General features: G+C 37.7%; 1 protein-coding gene across 2 annotated transcripts in view; it reads left to right on the top strand.

The window, feature by feature from the left end:
- The window catches only part of LOC126482403 (cysteine-rich protein 2-binding protein), a 189,438-nt gene extending 169,953 nt beyond the window's left edge, over positions 1 to 19,485 (top strand). Inside the window, exons 11-12 of one of the 2 annotated variants that reach the window (XM_050106523.1) lie at positions 14,500 to 14,615; positions 19,234 to 19,367. In XM_050106523.1, the coding sequence (XP_049962480.1) occupies positions 14,500 to 14,577 (78 nt within the window). In that variant the 3' untranslated portion in view covers positions 14,578 to 14,615; positions 19,234 to 19,367. Of the gene's footprint in view, positions 1 to 14,499; positions 14,616 to 19,233 lie in introns of both variants that reach the window. The other variant, XM_050106522.1, reaches the window with a different exon arrangement.
- Positions 19,486 to 19,810: the final 325 nt, after the last annotated feature.

The raw sequence follows: 19,810 nt of genomic DNA, 5'->3' as shown, positions 1-19,810 counted from the left end.
AAATATTTTCGTACTGCTACGGAAATAGCCGCTGGCCATCGCGAATGACAAATAACATGTCAGAAAGTATAACATAATACAGTGGAATATAATAATTATTATCCTCATCATTTGTCAGGAGATTGTCAAAATACGTGAATATATCACAGTAACTGCTAATATTTACAGAATTGGTACACTGACAGAATAAAACACAGTTACGTACTTTTAATAAATTTATCGTACACAGAATACCCGATCTTGACTGTTGCAACCAAGTGCTGTCAAAACTGAAATATAGCAGAATTTTTACCTAAGCTGGTCTATCAGTCTCTGTTACGATATTCATCTACAGAGTAGAAGGAGGGGTCACTGGAAGCGTCTGATTCCACCCGTCTGCTTCGACGTAAAGGTGTTGTGGTGTGTGAATGTCATTACGGCACGGTGTTTATGAGTTGGTTTTTGTGTGTGTGTGTGGGTGGGGGGGGGGGGGGCTGTCGATCAAGGTTGCAGTGCCGGAATTTGCTGGTGGTAATTAATTTTTTTTTTTTTTTTTTTTCTAGCTGTGATGTTTTGTGTATTTATGAAGTATTGAATGTGATTTAATTTATGTAGGGATGATTGATTTGTGGACTTTTGGGATTGTGGTTTTATTTTTCGCAGTTGTAGGTGTTGGTTTTTTGGCATCAGTAGCTGTGGTGGACCTATATAGGTCACCGGATAATGACCGATTCCCATTTTCATAATTGTGTGTGTTGATGTTTTAGTATCGTCATCTGAGGTTGACCTATGTAGGTCAAGGGAAATGTCTGATTCCAATTTTCGTACTTTTGTTGTGGGTATTGGTGTTTTGGTATGGTCACCTATAGTTGACCTATATTGTTCAAGGGAAGTGTCCGATTCCTGCAGATTTTTGTTGGTGTAGCAGAATGCTGTATTTTTTTCTTTTTTGTTCTTCATTTTGTGTTTTGGGATCATGGTGTGTTTCTTTTACTAGCTTGTCCTCACCCTAAAACCCCCAACTTCCCGCAGTTGTCCCATTGGTTTGATTGTATTTTTGGTGGGAAATGTTATTGTATTATTGATATGTATCTTCGTGTTTGTTGCCATGTGTATGTAGTGACATCATAGACACACTTAAAATAGACATTTCTGGCATATTGATGATGGGTGGAATCAGACACTTATGTATCAAATAGTCATTCAAACACACTGTAAACCGTGCCTTATCTGAAACCCAGTTTTTAATGGTTGCTGACTTGCTGGCAGCTTATTGAAAATGCATGTTCCTGAATATTGGACCCCTTTTGGACCAAAGTAAGTAATTTTAGGTCTTTATGTAGATTGCTGTTCCCATTTCTAGTACTGATATTATGTATCAAGCTATTGGTTGGAAATACTTGTAACAAATTTCATTAAGGAATAAATATACTAGGAAGCAGTGGTTAGAATACAAAGTTCCTTGAACAGGTTCCTACATGATGTTCTTGAATTGATACCACAAACGATTTTTATTACACGCTTTTACATGCGAAAAACTTTTGCTACGTTTGATGAGTTACCACAGAATATGTTCCCTTATGAAATAATAGAATGAAAAAATGTGGTATGCCCTTCCCAACTGAATTTATTATCGAGTTGTAGTCCCAGAAATGTAACACTGTCAACCTTTTCGATCTGCATGTCTTCATATGTTATAAACATGCTGTCGCTGGAGAAATCGAGCAGTTTGCAAATGTGACATAAAACTTGGATTAGCGTACTCACACTTTCCCCAATAGGACTAGCTTTTACAGCACAGGAGTAAACGAATCTGTCACATTACGTATATTTTTTGTTGTATTACAAGGCTGTACACTTTATTCTATTATGTGAGCAGCACAAGAAATTAAGCTTCGAATTTAACCTACAGTACTCAGTTTACATATTACTTCATACTTAAAAACGCACGTTGTTAACATTTTACTTAAACAGTGCTTTGGCGAAGTTCCGCGTACTTTCTGTCGCAGCTGCGAAGATAATATTTCTAATAGCGACCGATAACCTACAAACATATAATCTGAAACACTAATAATCGTTCTAACATCAACTAAAATGTACCCGGAGTTAATAAGCTGAGGTTATGACACTATTCATACGACATTCCTGCTATTTCACACTACTCGCAGTTATACTGATAACTAAACTGATGGATTCCAACTATGTCGTTATTTAACTGTCGGAGTTATCGGTATTCGCTAGCGAAAAATAACTTGGCAGTTATTAATAACCGTTAACGATAACGGTTATCAAAGAATAACTGGAACTGTGATAACGGTTACTCCAGAATAACCGTTTGGCCCACCTCTACTATTGGCTGACTGTAACATGTATCCTATGCTCTGAATAGCTGCTGCCATCGGCTGACGAGATCTCGTGGCTTGAGATATGACTCGCTTACAAAAGGATAGTGGTGGGCAGGAAATCGCGTATCTGTTAGAAATCACAGTGACTGAGAAGTCGCAGATATCACAATAATAACTTTACAGAATCTAACTGCGATTTCAGTCACAGTTAGCAGTTGCAAGTAGTATTTCACATTCAAAGACGTGAGCCATCTATTGGTCGAATTTAGCACTGCTTTCTGCGATTTCAGTGACAAGTCGCAACTAAGAGTCGCAAGTAGCAACTGAAAAGCGCAGTTAGCAGTGCCATCTGTTGAGCAAAGTTCATACTACGCTATTCGCTACCCAGAAACTGCGATTTCTGTGACAAATCGCAACTAAGAGTCGCAAGTAGCAACTAAAAAGCGCAGTTAACATTCTTTTCCTACTGCCATCTGTTGACCGACGTACGTACTTCGTTATAAGAGCCTTGTGCCTCACGAGATCGGTGTGCTGTGTGTGCACATGAAGGACTTATTTCATTAGTGGTACAAGTCCATTTTTGTTCATTTTGAGATACAGAGTCGTAAAGTTAAATGAGCGCTGAAAAATCTGCAGTTGAGATACCAGAAATATTCAAGCATATGGCTTCTTGCTAGAGATGAACCTTTATTTATGTTTGTTTGGATCATTAATTTCAGAAGCATTATAGACAGAAAAGTGTAGGTAATGGACTTCTACCACTATTGAAATAAGCCCTTCACATTATATGACTACATGCACATTCATTATCAGTTATGGTTGGTCAAACACAGCTGTGACTCTGAAAGTATATTAGTAAGAAGCAACATTGCCTTTTTCTCCTGAAAATATCAAGTAACGTAACAAATGTGTTTGATCCTGCTTCCAATATGACAGTTTTGCTTAATACTCCACATGCCTACAGGACTTTGCAATGTTAACACAGAGGAACTCAGACATCTGTATAAGTGTAGTGAAATGAAAACAGTATTATTGGGTCATATGAATACCTCACTTTTGTTCTGACACAGTTCAAGACTCGGGAGAAAAGTTTTATACCTGGTGTTCTACATGGCAACTTCACACACAAGAACTTTTTGCTTAAGTAGGACATAAGTACGCTTTTCTTGTGTTACTTTCAAGTAGTGCACTTAAGCTATTCCTGATTTAAATGGAAGATCTGTACTTCCCACTTTCATATCAACAGCCTCAAAATGCATATTGTAGACTTTGGGATATGTTACAAGTCAGTGTCACACCAAGATTGTGGAGATGGGGAGGGGGGGGGGCGGCATGTCACTCTCCAACTATTGTTTACCAGTAAATAAGTGGCGGAAAATTACGGGTATAGGACGGCTTAAACATGTGGAAAATGAGATTTTCATTATTCACTCACTGTATTTAACATTTATTATTCCTTTAAAATCGCACAACAACTTCAATAAAACCTTGCGGGATGTAAGGTCGTGGTCCATGAAACTCTTCAGCATCGTCTTTGCCGATTAGGAAAAACAGATAAATCGGCTGTAGCAGAACACGCTTTTCAGCCAGGAAATCATCAAGTGAAGTTTTCTGAAACAAAAATTTTATCTACGACGACGAACTATTACCCACGGCTTTGTAGAGAAGCAATTGAAATATATAAACATAGGGATAATTTTAATCGGAAAGAAGAGACCATGAAACTTAGTGATATTTGGACGGTAGCACTACAGAATTGCTAGACAGTTTTATCCGTGACAAGATTACGATCGATAGTTAAGTTTTATCTCTGACAAAGGTTATCTCTGCATATCACGTGTAACTCTGGTCACGCCCACTTTCTACGATACATAAGTCGCTCTCAGACGTCCGACCCGTCAGTCGGCAAGACTCACCGGAGGAGAAACACCCCTCTAAAGATGTCCAGCGAAGCACTGGACGAAACGTTAGGAGCTGAAGAGTTTCATGGACCACGACCTTACATCCCGCAAGGTTTACCAGAAGATATGTCATCCGGTCGTGAAAGCCTTCATACTATGAACTTCAATAAAACACAGTTTAATCACTCATCTGCACACTTATTTCACAATTATGTTACTTTTAAACTGCAAAATCTTCTAAGAGCTATCTAATATCTTGAATCTTCATGAGTCTCTCTCAACAGCCTTGATGTGGATAGATACGTACAGCAACCAGTAATCAGAGTCAGAACTGTGTCTCCAAAATCACAAGGATTATTAAACAATTTTTGCTGTCACTAATTACAAGTAATATAATTGACAGAGTAGATTGCTAAAATTTGCTCTAATGAAAGCCACTCAATGGGTATATTTCACATTTGCAAGAACGATCTCACTGAAGTAATTAAGTCCATCGAAACACTTAGAAACTAACCTCTCGTCTGACGAAAACGGTCTAAAGACGCAGTGGCAATTTCTCCAGATCTGTTGACAATGATATTTTGAGTTACCCCTTTACTGAGTGACTAAAATGTAGTTCGCGTACCTGTGAACATAACAATATGTTAGAATTCATTTTATAAACACGAACTATTACGCTACTGTATGGCTACTTACATATTAATTACACTATTAATATTTTCACAGTTGTTTCTTCAATACAAAATTAAAGCCAACGGAAGAACAAACGTAAAACATCCTTACCAATGACAGGTTTGTTGAGATGCAATTTTCTGTGTGGACAGATGTAACTTTTTCATACGGTGGTAAGTCGCAGAAATTGCAGGAGTCACAGAAGTCGCAGAAATAGCAGAAATCACAGAAGTCGCAGAAATAGCAGTGGCGGAGGGATACACGACGTACGACAAATCACAGTTAAGAATAACAGATACTGAAAAGTAGCATTCACAGAAATCACTGATATCGGAAAGTCGCAGTTTAGCCCATCACTACTACAAAAGGACATAGCAACCTCGGTTTCAACGCTCCGCAAACTAACGCTCTTTGTTTGGTGCAATTCGAATTTATACTTTCGTAATACGAAAATATGGAACGTATATGTTGCTGCAAATCAAAGGTCTTTCCAACACTTCTCTCCTTTTTTTAAAATTAGAAGTCTCTCCAAAACTTCTCTGCCCGTCTTTTCTATTTTTTTCCGGGAAGTTCTACGCAATTGTATAAAACGTTAACCATTCAAAGAATTGGTAGGTTTTACAGTTCCGAGGGAAAATCTACGGAAAACCTACTGTCACTTACAACAGAAAAAGTGTATTTTCGCCCGGGAAAAAGCGTATTTTTTAAACGGGATATCCGGGAGAAACCCGGGAATTTTTTATCCTTGTCGCCGTATACACCCTGTGCACAGATCCCTTTCAAAGTTACCAATGATGTTCTGTAACATGCCACATCATGTGTGGCATTCCTTATTGCTACAACATAGATTGAACATTCTGAGGGGGTTGAAAAATGACTTAGCAACTTGCTCTATTGTTTCCAATTTCTGTACTGAAGTCCCCACAAATAGCAATTTTTGTTTTAGACTTTAAGAACTTTTCATCATTAATTCAAAATTCTCAAATAAATATCTCTGTCACAATTAGATTAAGAGCCACAAGATTTACACAGCTGAATTCCCCATCCGTTTCAGAACAGTATTTGCTAATATCAATTTTTGTGACTCTTGTATCCTCTGTAACAAATATACCAGCCCCACCATTTTTGCCATTTCCCTGACGCATTACATCTGCAGCAACATATCACTAAGGAATAAAGAAATCTACCTCATTACTTTTCAGCCAGTGCTCTGATACTCATATGCCATCTATTTTCTCATTAGTGCAGAAACTGCCATATAAATTCACATGCATCATAGTTAGTGTTTTGTTAATGTGAGAATGTTTTTCAGTCATATTTACAGTATTCAGTGTCATGTTCTATCCTGTGTCCTGGCGAGGTGCCAAAAATCCTTGAGAAACACAGGTTTCCTGCACCTCACAGGCTGTTTTCTCCTCAAATGTAAAACAAAATGACAATTGAAGATGGGGCCAGTGTAAGTGTGTTCTGATTATTTAAAATAACCAGAGAAACATGAAATATAAACAATAATATAAAATAGTGATGATACTAATCAGCTGAATAATTTTAGGTGATGTATTCTACTTCATGATATTGGCAAACCAAGTACAAGTCACACTGAAGAAAATACCAGAAGTAATTTTTGACTAATGGTCTGGCATATGATTTGGTTAGTGCAGTTTCTACTGCTTACAATGTTTGGTGATGAAAAATCTGAAAGAATAAAACATAGAACAGTGTAAAACACCAGTGATTACCATATGAATTTCAAATTGGGATGTTTGTATCTTATGGAAACGTAGCAGTAGGACTTTGAGGGTAGCTTTTGTGAATCAGTGTCTTGAGTATTGGAAAACTAACTTTTTCTGGGGAAACTGGAAACAGCATCAGCAAATGATAAAGGGAGTATTATTTTTCAATAGGATAACCGTGAGCAGGTGAGAAGAGACGCTTCTGGAGTTTCATTGTTAAAAGAAGAGTGCAATTTACAGGCCATCTACATAAAGGATTCCTGAACACAATCATAGAGGGGTATGTCGAGGGAAAAAGACCAAGAGGAGGTACATGGATCAAATCGTGAAAGATGTGGGATGTAACACCTATAAAGAAATGAAGAGAAAAGCTGAAAGACGCACAGAATGGAGACAAGCTGCCATTGTAGCTGTTGCAAACCAATCCTTGGATTGACCACTACAGAAGAAGAAAGGATAACCGTGACTCATTAGGTGGAATAAGTGCTCAGATTCTGCTTCTTGGGATGGAAATATTATTTAGTTGCCTGTACATAATAATTCAAAATTTATTCGCTAACTGCAAATTATTTGACGTCAGTTACATTAGGTATAGATGTATTACCTAATAGTGACAGGTGATAATTTGCCCCAGATTGGGACTCTATTTCGGATTTCCCACTTACTGTGAACAGTCGCTTTAACCACTTCAGTTATCTGTGCATGCTCCCCGGGCCAATACAAACCTCCATATGTCACATTGTCTACATCCTTATGCCATGTCCACTACATTCATCACCTAATGCTTGCCAACATTATTAATTCTTGTACTATGGATAATGAGACTGAAAGGAATTGAGAATAATGTTGTTATCATCATATGCCATTTGGAGAGCATGCACAGATAGCCGAGGTTATTAAGGCCACCTCTCACAATAAGCGGGAAATCCGGGTTCAAGAATTGCAAACATTTTGCACCATTTTGGATTGTCAATAAGTTTGTCTAGGCTGACAAGTCCTATGGAGGATCCTTGATTTTTTTCTTAAGTCTTGCCTCCATTATCAGGCACAATGCCAGAGCTGTCCCTCTGGTGCCTTTACCTTTTTGAAAGCCAAACTGAATGTCATCCTGAGCTGTTTAGGTGAGTGTGTGTGATAGTCCTTAATTTATCTGCCTTTGCTATCTTTGGGATTTTGAGGATGATATATTTTCAAAAGTCTTACGGTATGTCTCCAGTGTCTCATATTCTACACACCTATTTCACTAATTGCCTAGTTGCTACTTCTTCTGAATGTTCACGTTGCTTAGCCATCAGCGTCACTTTGAATTCTTACCAAAGGGCAGTGCATAGTAAATATACAGTGGCATGATAATATTTTAATGGTTGCACCTTTTAATGTAATTTTACCTGTCATTATGTCTTATGTAATATCTGTATGTCCATATGATTACCACTCTCTTAGTTTATTTATTTATCGACAAAACATTAATAAGAATGATGTGTTTGTCTTTCATAGCAATGTCAATAGATTACACTGCTTCTTCTATTGTTTTGTAAGTTTGTTTATTTTATTTTAACATAAATGACTACTTTCCTGATGCTTGAAATGATTTAACTTCTTATGTACTCGTATGTGGTCTACGAGAACTTAATATGCAAATTTTATACAGTTCTTGTGAAGAGTTTGCCATTGGCTGGTGATGATGTAATCCATAGCCGGCACATGAATTGCACATTATTTAAGCCGTGGCTCCGCAGCCATCAGTCACTGTGTACGATCGTGGTAACATGAGAAAACCGAGAAGCCACCAGCACCAGCCATAGGGGGGCCAAAAATTCTGAAGAAGCCTTTAACATAAGCTGAAACCAGTAAATAAACAAATATTATTGCGATTTTAACTGAAATATAGCATCAAGTTGGTCATCAGTCTTCTGACTGGTTTGATGCGGCCTGCCACGAATTCCTCTCCTGTGCTAACCTCTTCATCTCAGAGTTGCACTTGCTTCCTACGTCCTCTTATTATTTGCTGGGTGTATTCCAATCTCTGTCTTCCTCTACAGTTTTTGCCTTCTACAGCTCCCTCTAGTGCCATGGAAGTCATTCCCTCATGTCTTAACAAATGTCCTATCATCCTGTCCCTTCTCCTTATCAGTGTTTTCCACATATTCCTTTTCTCTCCAATTCTGTGCAGAACCGCCTCCTTCCTTACCTTATCAGTCCACCTAATTTTCAACATTTGTCTGTAGCACAACATCTCAAATGCTTCGATTCTCTTCTGTTCCAGTTTTCCCACAGTACATGTTTCACTACCATACAGTGCTGTACTCCAGACGTACATTCTCAGAAATTTCTTCCTCAAATTAAGCCCAATATTTGATATTAGTAGACTTCTCTTGCCAGGAATGCCCTTTTTGTTCATTCCATTCAGCAGATCATGTAATTCTTCTTCACTTTCACTCAGGATAGCAATGTCATCATCAAATCATATCATTGATATCCTTTCATGTTGAATTTTAATTCCACTCCTGAAACTTTCTTTTATTTCCATCATTGCTTCCTTGATGTACAGAGTGAACAGCACGGGCGAAAGGCTACATCCTTGTCTTGCACCCTTTTTAATACAAGCACTTCATTCTTGGTCATCCACTCTTATCATTCCCTCTTGGCTGTTTTACATATTGTATATCACCTGTCTCTCCCTGTAGCTTACCTCTACTTTTCTCAGAATTTCGAACATCTTGCACCATTTTACATTGTCGAACACTTTTTCCAGGTCGACAAATCCTATGAAGGTGTCTTGATTTTTCTTTAGTCTTGCTTCCATTATTAACCGCAAAGTCAGAATTGCCTTTCTCGTGCCTTTACCTTTCCTAAAGCCAAACTGATCGTCACCTAGCCCATCCTCAATTTTCTTTTCCATTCTTCTGAATATTATTCTTGTAAGCGACTGGGATGCATGAGCTGTTAAGCTGATTGTGCAGTAATTCTCACACTTGTCAGCTCTTGCCGTCTTTGGAATTGTGTGGATGATGCTTTTCCAAAAGTCAGATGGTATGTCGCCAGACTCATACATTTGTGAATAGTTGTTTTGTTGCCACTTCCCCCAATGATTTTAAAAATTCTGATGGAATGTTATCTTTCCCTTCTGCCTTATTTGACCTTAAGTCCTCCAAAGCTCTTTTAAATTCTGATTCTAATACTGGATCCCCTCTCTCTTCTAAATCGACTCCTGTTTCTTCTTCTATCACATTAGATAAATCTTCCCCATCATACAGGCTTTTATTCTTTCCACCTATCTGCTCTCTCCTCTGCATTTAACAGTGGAATTCCCAGTGCACTGGTAATGGTATGATGCTTGCTTTTAATGTGCCCGGAGGTTGTTTTGACTTTCCTGTATGCTGAGTCTGTCCTTCCGACAATCATTTCTTTTTCGATGTCTTCACATTTTTCCTGCAGCCATTTTGTCTGAGCTTCCCTGCACTTCCTGTTTATTGCATTCCTCAGCGACTTGTATTTCTGTATTCCTTAGTTTCCTGGAACATTTTTGTACTTTCTCCATTCATCGATGAATTGAAGTATTTCTTCTGTTACCCATGGTTTCTTTGCAGTTACCTTCTTTGTACCTATGTTTTCCTTCCCAACTTCTGTGATGACCCTTTTTAGAGATGTCAATTCCTCTTCAACTGTACTGCCTACTGAGCTATTCCTTATTGCTGTATGTATAGCCTTAGAGAACTTCAAGCATATCTCATCATTCCTTAGTACTTCTGTATCCCACTTCTTTGCGTATTGTTTCTTTCTGACTAATGTCTTAAACTTCAGCCTACTCTTCATCACTACTATATTGGGATCTGAGTCTATGTCTGCCCCTGGGTACATCTTACAATCCAGTATCTGATTTTGGAATCTGTCTGACCATGCGGCCTTTTCCAAGTAGACCTCCTCCTCTTGTGGTTCTTGAACAGAGTATTCGCTATTACTAGCTGAAACTTGTTACAGAACTTGATTAGTCTTTCTCCTCTATTATTCCTTGGCCAACCCATATTATCCTGTAATCTTTTCTTCTACTCTTTCCCCTACAAATGCATTCCAGTCGCCCATGACTGTTAGATTTTCATCTCCCTTTACTTACTGTATTACCCTTTCAATATCCTCATACACTTTCTCAATCTCTTCAAATTCAGCTTGCGACGTCGGCATGTATACCTGAACTATCATTGTCGATGTTGATTTGTCGTCGATTATAATAAGAACAACCCTATCACTCAACTGTTCACAGTAACACACTGTCCTGCCTTACTATTCATAATGAATCCTACTCCCGTTATACCATTTTCTTTTGCTGTTGATATTACCCTACACTCATTTGACCAGAAATCCTTGTCTTCTTTCCACTTCACGTCACTGACCTCTACTATATCTAGACTGAGCTTTCACATTTCCCTTTTCAGATTTTCTAGTTTCCTTATCACGTTCAAGCTTCTGACATTCCATGCCTTGACTCTTAAAATGTTATTTTTCTGTTGATTATTCAGTCTTCTTCTCATGGTAACCACCCCCTTGGTAGTCCCCTCCTGGAGATCTGAATGGGGGACTATTCCAGAATCTTTTGCCAATGGAGAGACCATCATGACACTTTTCAATTACAGATTTTAATCTCAATTAGAGATGAAGAGATCATCATGAGACAGTTCAAATGCAGACACTAATCATACGTTATAGATACACAATATTTGTTATTGAAGGTGTCATGTTATAAAGATGGATGAATGTAAACAGAAAAAGGAGATATAAAAAAGATTTGCTGCTGCAGTCAATAATAAATTCTGAATCCACTGCATTGTGACACTTGGTAAATTCACTTTCTGTTCATATTGGACTTTTTTTAAAAACAGATTTTTGTCCTGAAGCTAAATTCACTTTCTATTCATATTGGACTTTTTTTTACAGATTTTTGTCGTGAAGCTACATGTGGTGCTTTGTATACATTTTAACGTGCTCTGATTAAGTGCAGCGTCAGAGATTACTTGTACGTTTAAAGAAACCTATCCTTGACAATTCCTAAATCTCTCTGCACTTCCACAACGTGATCTCATGGGGATATGGTAGTCAATAGTGCTTAATTAACCAGATAAACATGCTACCGATATTTGACAAAAGTCAGACTGGGTTTTCTCAAGTCATTTTTTCCATAGGTGTTTTGATGTATTCTTTCTTCTGTGAGGCAGTGCAGGCCGATACCTTGTGAACAGCAGTGCAAGCTGTTTCTGCATCTGTCTTAAACAAATCACCAACCACCATTTGAAAGCTTCCTGAGGCATGAAATTGTAATATTAAAATTAGCATCTACATTGAAATCAGTGGCTGGTTTCTTGTGCTTGGTTTTAGCAGATACTTTCTCATTCTGTTTTCTCAACCTTAGTTCTAACTGCTGCACATTATTTTTGTATAAGCGAAACCTCAGCTTAAATGGTATTAAAATTCCAAAATTGGATTCGTTCCTTTGTCATAATCAGTAGATACACTGGAATACGTACTTATTTTAAAGTAAACAATATAATTCACATCGCGTAGACTCTCACAATGTTGCTCACCACACAGACCAGTAGCCCAGAATGCTCAAAGTTCATGGAACTCTTGTTTTATTTCCAATTGATGCTACTTTCTCTACTATAGTGATAATTGCAACAACACTATGTTATGAAAATTTATTGTGCTTTCTGTTTTTATAATCTGTGACAGCAAATGGCATATTGTTTAAGCATAATCAAGTGGTAGAAATTTTGAGGTTAGACCTTTAGATCTCGTTTGGAATGATGGGTCTTGCTACCTGTCGTACCTATGGAGAATTTATTAATCATAGCGGTATGAGTTAGGCATTGATAGCAGTAACGTACCAACTAAAAAGTGTTTCATCTGATCAATATGACAAAGAGAGTTCACAATAAGTGGAAGCAGGAGAATATAGACGAAGCTTTGCTGAAACATTGGCATGATGAAATTAGAGTTAATGAAGCATGTAGAAGATATGATATATGAGTACCAAAGTAATCTTAATTTGAAGGGTTTAGATAAAATATCATAATTTGGAAGATGTAATGATATGATAGCAGAAGTGGAAGATGAATTAGCACAGCATATGATTAATTTAGAGTCTGGTTTCTTCGGAGTAATTACTACTGAATTAAGGAAACTTGTGTAACAACTTGCTGGGAAATATCATCTACCACTTCACTTCAATAAAGTAAATTGGTATTACAGGTTTTTGAAAGATCATCCAGCTTTGTCCTGTTCCATAAGCAATATCAGTGGAACAAAGGAAGGTATTTTAATAGAGAGCGTGTTAATGCATTCTTTGATAAATATGAGGAAATACTCGAACATGAGTTTACTGCTGACGAAATACATAATGTGGATGAAACTGCACTATTCGCAGTGGAGAAGGGAGTATTATGGTGACATGTGTATGTGCAAGGAACTGACTGAGTTTTGAACCTGAGATCCTCTGCACTGGGCACCCTGCTGAGACAATGTAGGGTAAAGTTGTACCACAGCTCAAGTCGCACTCCATTAATGTCTGTGCCCACATTTCTAAACACTGACCTCCAGTCAGTGATGTTTATACGATCGGCACAAAGTGATATAAAGAATAAATAAATAAAAAGGTGAGCTGTAGCATAGGAGTCACATGTCACATTCCACATTTGCAGAAAATTACTAAAAGCTTCGAAGAGAAACTTTAAAAAGATGAGTAACGAATAAACATGAGGAGATTATTACTTATGTTTATCACTTTCTTAGTACAAAAGTTAACAGTTCTTCCACCTGTCGGCTTTCCCTCTGCTCATTAGTGGTTTACCATATGAGCTCTTGATATTCATACAGGTGGTTCTCTTTTCTCCAAAGGTCTCTCTACTTTTTCTGTAGGCAGCATCTATCTCACACTTAGTGATATATGCTTCTACATCCGTACATTTCTCCTCTATCTATGCCCACTTTTTCATTTCCTATCGATCTCATTTTTGAGAATTTTGTATTCCTTTTTGCCTGCTTCATTTACTGCGTTTTTATATTTTCTCCTTTCATCAATTAAATTCAATATCTCTTGTGTTACCCAGGGGTTTCTAATAGCCCTCATCTTTTTACCTGCTTGATCCTCTGCTGACTTCACTATTTCATCTCTCACAACTATCCATTCTTCTCATACTGGATTTCTTTCCTCTGTTCTCATCAGTCGTTCCCTAATGCTCCCTCTGAAACACTCTACAACCTCTAGTTCTTTCAATTTATCCAGGTTCCATCTCCTTAAATTCCTACCTTTCTGCAGTTTCTTCAGTTTTAACCTACTGTTCATAACCAATAATTTGTGGCCAGAGTCCACACCTGTCCCTGGAAATGTCTTAAAATTTAAAACCTGGTTCCTAAATCTCTGTCTTACCATTATATAATCAATCTGAAACCTTCCAGTGTCTCCAGGACTCTTCCACATATACAACCTTCTTTCATGATTCTTAACCAAGTGTTAGCAATAATTAAGTTATGCTCTGTGCAAAATTCTACCAGGCGGCTTCCTCTTCCATTCCTTACCCCCATTCCATATTCACCTACAACATTTCCTTCTCTTCCTTTTCCTACTATTGACTCCCAGTCCCCCATGACTATTAAATTTTCATCTCCCTTAAAAAAAAAATTAACACTCCTCTTGGTAGTTCCAATATAATGTCATCTGGTTGTGATAGCCTTCTTTCAGAAGACTCTACGGGGAGGATTTCTCAAAATCAGTCAGACGTTTTGAATTTTTTACGTAAGAAGAGAGCACATTTAATTTGTACTTTAACCTTCTTGTTACATTATAGAGACTCATCTTCTATACCAAACTTTCTAAAGCTGAAGAGGATGTTCCGGACAGCTCGGGTCATTGGATTTATGATTGTACAGAAAGAGCACTACTCCAAGAAAGGATAGATTACACAAGATGAGAAATGGATTCTGTTGACCGTAAGGTACTGAAACTGCATTTGTTCCTTGCTAGTAAGGTACAGATAGATCTGTGGAATAAAATACATTACCTTACGTTTACATCTATGGAAGCTCGATGGAAATGACTACTAATAGACACAAGGAAACGTTCAGAAAGTTACAAGCTAATGTAGCAGCACAAGCAATATAGTTATGTCTGATAGTGTTGTTAACAAGTCGGAGATAATGTTATTTCAAAACAAGATTTCTGTCCTTACAAAAGGAGGAAACTATGCTATAACACCTGTGAGAGTACCAGTTGAAGATATTATCGTGAGTATAGAAGCAGGTATACGAAATTTCCCCAAGGAAACAAAATTCGTAAAATAGATTTTCCTTTGAGACCCATAGTTAGTGTCATCAATTCTCCCACGTACAAAATAGCGAGATATGTGGGCAACTCGTTTACAACTATATATTGGGAAAACTGACTCGTGTATAAAAGACTCTAGTCATTTTGTTGAGAAACTTTAAGTACTAATTCTGGCTCCTGAAGATATTCTTGTAAGTTTTTACATAGTGTCCTTATTCACTATGGTTCCAGTTAACGAAGTTATGATTTTCATAATGGATATTTGACTGCTCTTTTTAGACATTGCCTTACTTTGAGTCAGTTCCAGTGGGGCGATGAATCTTATGAGCAACTAGATGGTGTAGCAAAAGTCCTGCAAAGCTCCTGCAATTGCTAATTTCTATATGGAGAAATTCGAACAATCAGCTCTGGACAAAGCAAATAAGAAACTATGTTGCTAGTATTGGTTTGTAGATGACACGTTTGTGGTTTGGTCCTATGGTAGAAAGGCTTTGGACGAATTCTTTGATCACCTAAATACAATTAATCCAAAAATCCAGTTCACCATGGACATGGAAAATGATAACAGAATATCTTTCTTGGATGTTTCAGTTATGAGACGGTCCGATGGAAGTTTGGGATATAAAGTTTTATGGAAAGTAACACATACCGACAGATATTTGCATAAAAACTCTAGTCACCGTCTAGAACAAAAGAGAGGTGTCATTAAAAGTCTTGTTGATAGAGCCGAACAGATATGCACATTGGAACACGTGGATGCTGAAATAAAACATCTGAAGCAGGCCTTCGAGAAAAATGGCTACTCAGGGAAAGAGATAAAGAGAATTTTATGACTAAGAAACAGAAGACCGAAGGACAAGGACGAACCACAACAATGGAAAAACATAGTTTCCCTCCATTTTATTAAAAAAAGTAACAAATCAGATGTGTAAGATTTTTATAGAAACATGACGTCAGACTGGTCTTTAGACCAACAAAGAAAATAAGTCAGCTACTCCGATCTGTGAAGGGTAAACGCCTTACTCTGTCAGCATTTGGTGTATACAAAATTCCATGTACGTGTGGTAAAGTTTATATTGGAACTACCAAGAGGAGTGTAAATACATGACTAAAAGAGCACAAAAGTCTGCCGACTAGGAAAAATAGAGAAATCAGCTGTAGCAGAGCATGCTCTTCAGTCAGCAAACCACAAAGTGAAGTTTTCTGAAACAGAGATTTTATCTACAACATCAAATTATCATCCATGACTATATAGAGAAACCATTGAAATTTATAAGCATCAGGATAATTTTAATAGGAAAGAGGGGGGGGGGGGGGCTCTGAGGATGTCCAGCGCAGTCCTGGACGAAACATGAGGAACAGAAGAGTTTCTTGGGCCATGACCTCACATCCTGAAAGGTTTACCAGCAGCTATCCATTTCCCTTTTTAAATTTTCTAACCTACCTGCCCAATTAAGGAATCTGACATTCCAATGCCAGTTTTGTTTCTCTCCATAATGACGTCGTCCTGAGTGGCCCCTGCCCAGAGATCCGACTGGGGGACTATTTTACCCAAGAGGACACCATCGTCATTTAACCATACAGTAAAGCTGCATGCCCTCAGGAAAAAATACGGCTGTAATTTCCCCTTGCTTTCAGCTGTTCACAGTACCAGCACAGCAGTACTGTTTTGCTTGATGTTACAAGGCCAGATCAGACAATCATGCAGATTGTTGTCCCTGCAACTACTGAAAAGGCTGATGCCCCTCTTCAGGAACCACACATTTCTCTGGCCTCTCCACAGATACCCCTCCATTATGGTAGCACCTACGGTATGGCTGTCTGTATTGCTGAGGCACACAAGGCTCCCCACCAATGGCAAGGTCCATGGTTGGCGGGGAGGGGGGAGGGGAACTCTTGCTACATATAGCAAAAACAAAATTGTAAATATCTGCTCTGATGACTCTTAGGAGGCACACACTGTTTATAAATTTGCCCCATCATGTGGATCCAACAACTGCTGAAGTATTGAGCCATGCTTCTTCTATAGCCGTCCACTGTGAAGGACTTGCCGGTGCAGGATTTTGTACATGAACTGACCTCTCATCTCATAAATGTCCAATGGGATTCATGTTGGGTCACCTGGGTGGCCAAATCATTCGCTCGAATTGTCAAGAATGTTCTTCAAACCACTCGTGAACAATTGTGGTCCAGTGACATGGCGCATTGTCGACCATAAAAATTCCATTGTTGATTGGGAAATTGAAATCCTTTAATGGCTGCAAATGTTATCCAAGTAATGGAACATAATCATTTCCAGTCCATGATTAGTTCAGTTGGACTAGAGGACCTAGTCTGTCCCATGTAAACACAGCCCTCCCATTATGGAGCCATCACTATGTTTCACAGTGCCTTGTTGACAACTTTACTCCATGGCTTCTTGCGGTCTGTGCCACACTCGAACCATACCATCAGATCCTACCAACTGAAACAGGGGACTCCTCTGACAAGGCCACGGTTTTCCAGTCATCTATTGTCCAATTGATATGGTAATGAACACAGGAGATATGCCACAAGTGATTTCATTCTGTTAGCAAATGCACTTGCATAGGTCATCTGCTGCCATAGCTTGTTGATGCCAAATTTTGCCACACTATCTCAAACTGATACGTTTGTTGTACATCGCACATTGATTTCTGTTTTTTTTTTTTTTTTCATGTTACGTTGCTTGTCTGTTGGCACTGACAACTCTATGATAACGCCACTGCTCACAGTTGTTACGTGAAGTCCATCGGCCACTGTGTTGTATGTGTTTGAGAGGTAATGCCTGAAATGTGGTATTCTTGGCACACTCTTTTGACAATGTGGACCTCAGAATGTTGAATTCCCTAACTATTTCTGAAATGGGATGTCCCATATGTCTATCTCCAATTACCATTCCATGTTCAAAGTCTGTTAATTCCCATCATGTGGTCATAATCACGTCAGAAATTTTTTCGTATGAATTACTTAAGTAAAAAGGACAGCTCTGCTAATGCACTGCTCTTTTATACCTTGTGTACATGATACTACCATCATCTATATATTTACATATCGCTATTCCATTACTTCTGCCACCTCAACGTACAAGGCAGTTGCATTAATCACTGTGCCACCAGGACACTGTCTGTATTGCAAATGTTTCCTATATGTTCTCTAATTGTATGTTCCTACGGAAGTAATGCTACATTTATAGTTTGTAATTTTTATTGTGGCTTTTGTTACCTTATTCTACATATTTATTATGTCATCGCTGACTATTTATTCTAAGAACAACTTTGGCTATAGGGGCCACGAATTAGGAAATCAGGAATCTTAGTAATACCAAAGGTGCATTTTTGAAAAGGGTTGGAATCTGACTTTGAGAAAATATTTTTGTATTTGTGTGGAAACTGGTTTATAGCTTGAATAATAAAGTTTGAGTTTACATAAAACGAATTGTGTTATTTAAATTACTTTATCGAATACAGTAATTGTCCCTTGAGGGGTATGACTTGAACAACCAACACATTCCCCCAGAAACATTTTATAAGAGATGTTCAGTCATTATTGACTGCTGTCATAATTAACATACTTAACTAATCATGGCAAATATTTTGAATTTTCCATGCTTACTAAGTTACTGAGTGTCTATGAAATGTCTTTAAAAAAATTACATAAATTAAGAGACGTCTCCAAGAATTTTTGTGAGGTCAGTTATCTAAATTGATTACGTTCATTCATAGCTGATAATTTCCTTAACCTAACCCTACAGATCGAAAAATAGATTTCAAGCGTCAGCAGTGTGGGATTGGCGTAGTCACATATTTACATGTTGATAACAATTTATTTGAATCTGTATTTGCACAAAAGGAAAGTGTTACTTTGTTATCTCGCTACACTGTAAACTAATGATTACATTTGAATCCAACTTTGATACAAATTTTTGTCAGTCAAAGTTGGTCCTATTTCACAGTAACATAATATGGGATTAACATTTATACAACATAGGTTTCAAGTTCAGCTTGATATGAAGTCATTTTCTGTGTTAATCTAAGATCAAATGCCTTACACAGTCAGCCCTTTATCTGCTGCCACTTGTGTCTGCGAAGAAGAAAGCTGAATATAAAATTTTTCTGATACATATTTAGTCTTAGAAAATCAGGATTTGATGCCTGCTTTACTTTCGCCTGTTATTTTAGGCATAATACTACATATAGATAAAGTTGCTGTAGTTTTTATCATCACTTTCTTGTTCTATAGCTCAAAATTATTTTCTTTTTTTGTTACAGACATCTCAAGAAAAAGATGTGACATTGCACGTGTCTGCCAAAAATTCTGCAATGATTCTGTACCAGAAATTTGGATTCAAGATTGAAAAATTTGAATATAACTTTTATGAGAGATATTTTCCATTTTATTCCAAGGAGTGTAAGCATGCTTTATTTTTGCGTTTGGAGAAGTAGATTGCTGAAATATCTGTCCGTATAATGAATTTATGATTGTTCAAAAACATTATTTATTCTTTGTACATTCTCCTCAGCTCATTAAAGATACCCCAGAGAGCTTAATTTCCTGTAATATGTCCCAGTATATCACTGAATCGTGTAATTCTGAAAGATACAAGGAGCACACAATACTTGTGTTTAATTGGTCTGTATCTCATTCAAGTTGCCATTATTTCACACAGCAATTGCTAGCACAGGCATGAAAGATATACAAAAATAGTAACTACCTGAAGTAGAGGTCCATATAATCTTTTGTTAGTGCCATTATTTATTGCTGCCAATAATTTTTTTCCCTGTCTTTATGCAATTGTAGTTTCTTCAAGACTAAAATTGTCAATGCCAGTCCCAGGGAGGTTTAGGA

The sequence above is a fragment of the Schistocerca serialis genome, chromosome 5 (genome assembly GCF_023864345.2).
Source record: "Schistocerca serialis cubense isolate TAMUIC-IGC-003099 chromosome 5, iqSchSeri2.2, whole genome shotgun sequence".
NCBI classification, from domain to species: Eukaryota; Metazoa; Arthropoda; class Insecta; order Orthoptera; family Acrididae; genus Schistocerca; species Schistocerca serialis.
This window is presented reverse-complemented; position numbering and strand designations above follow the sequence as displayed.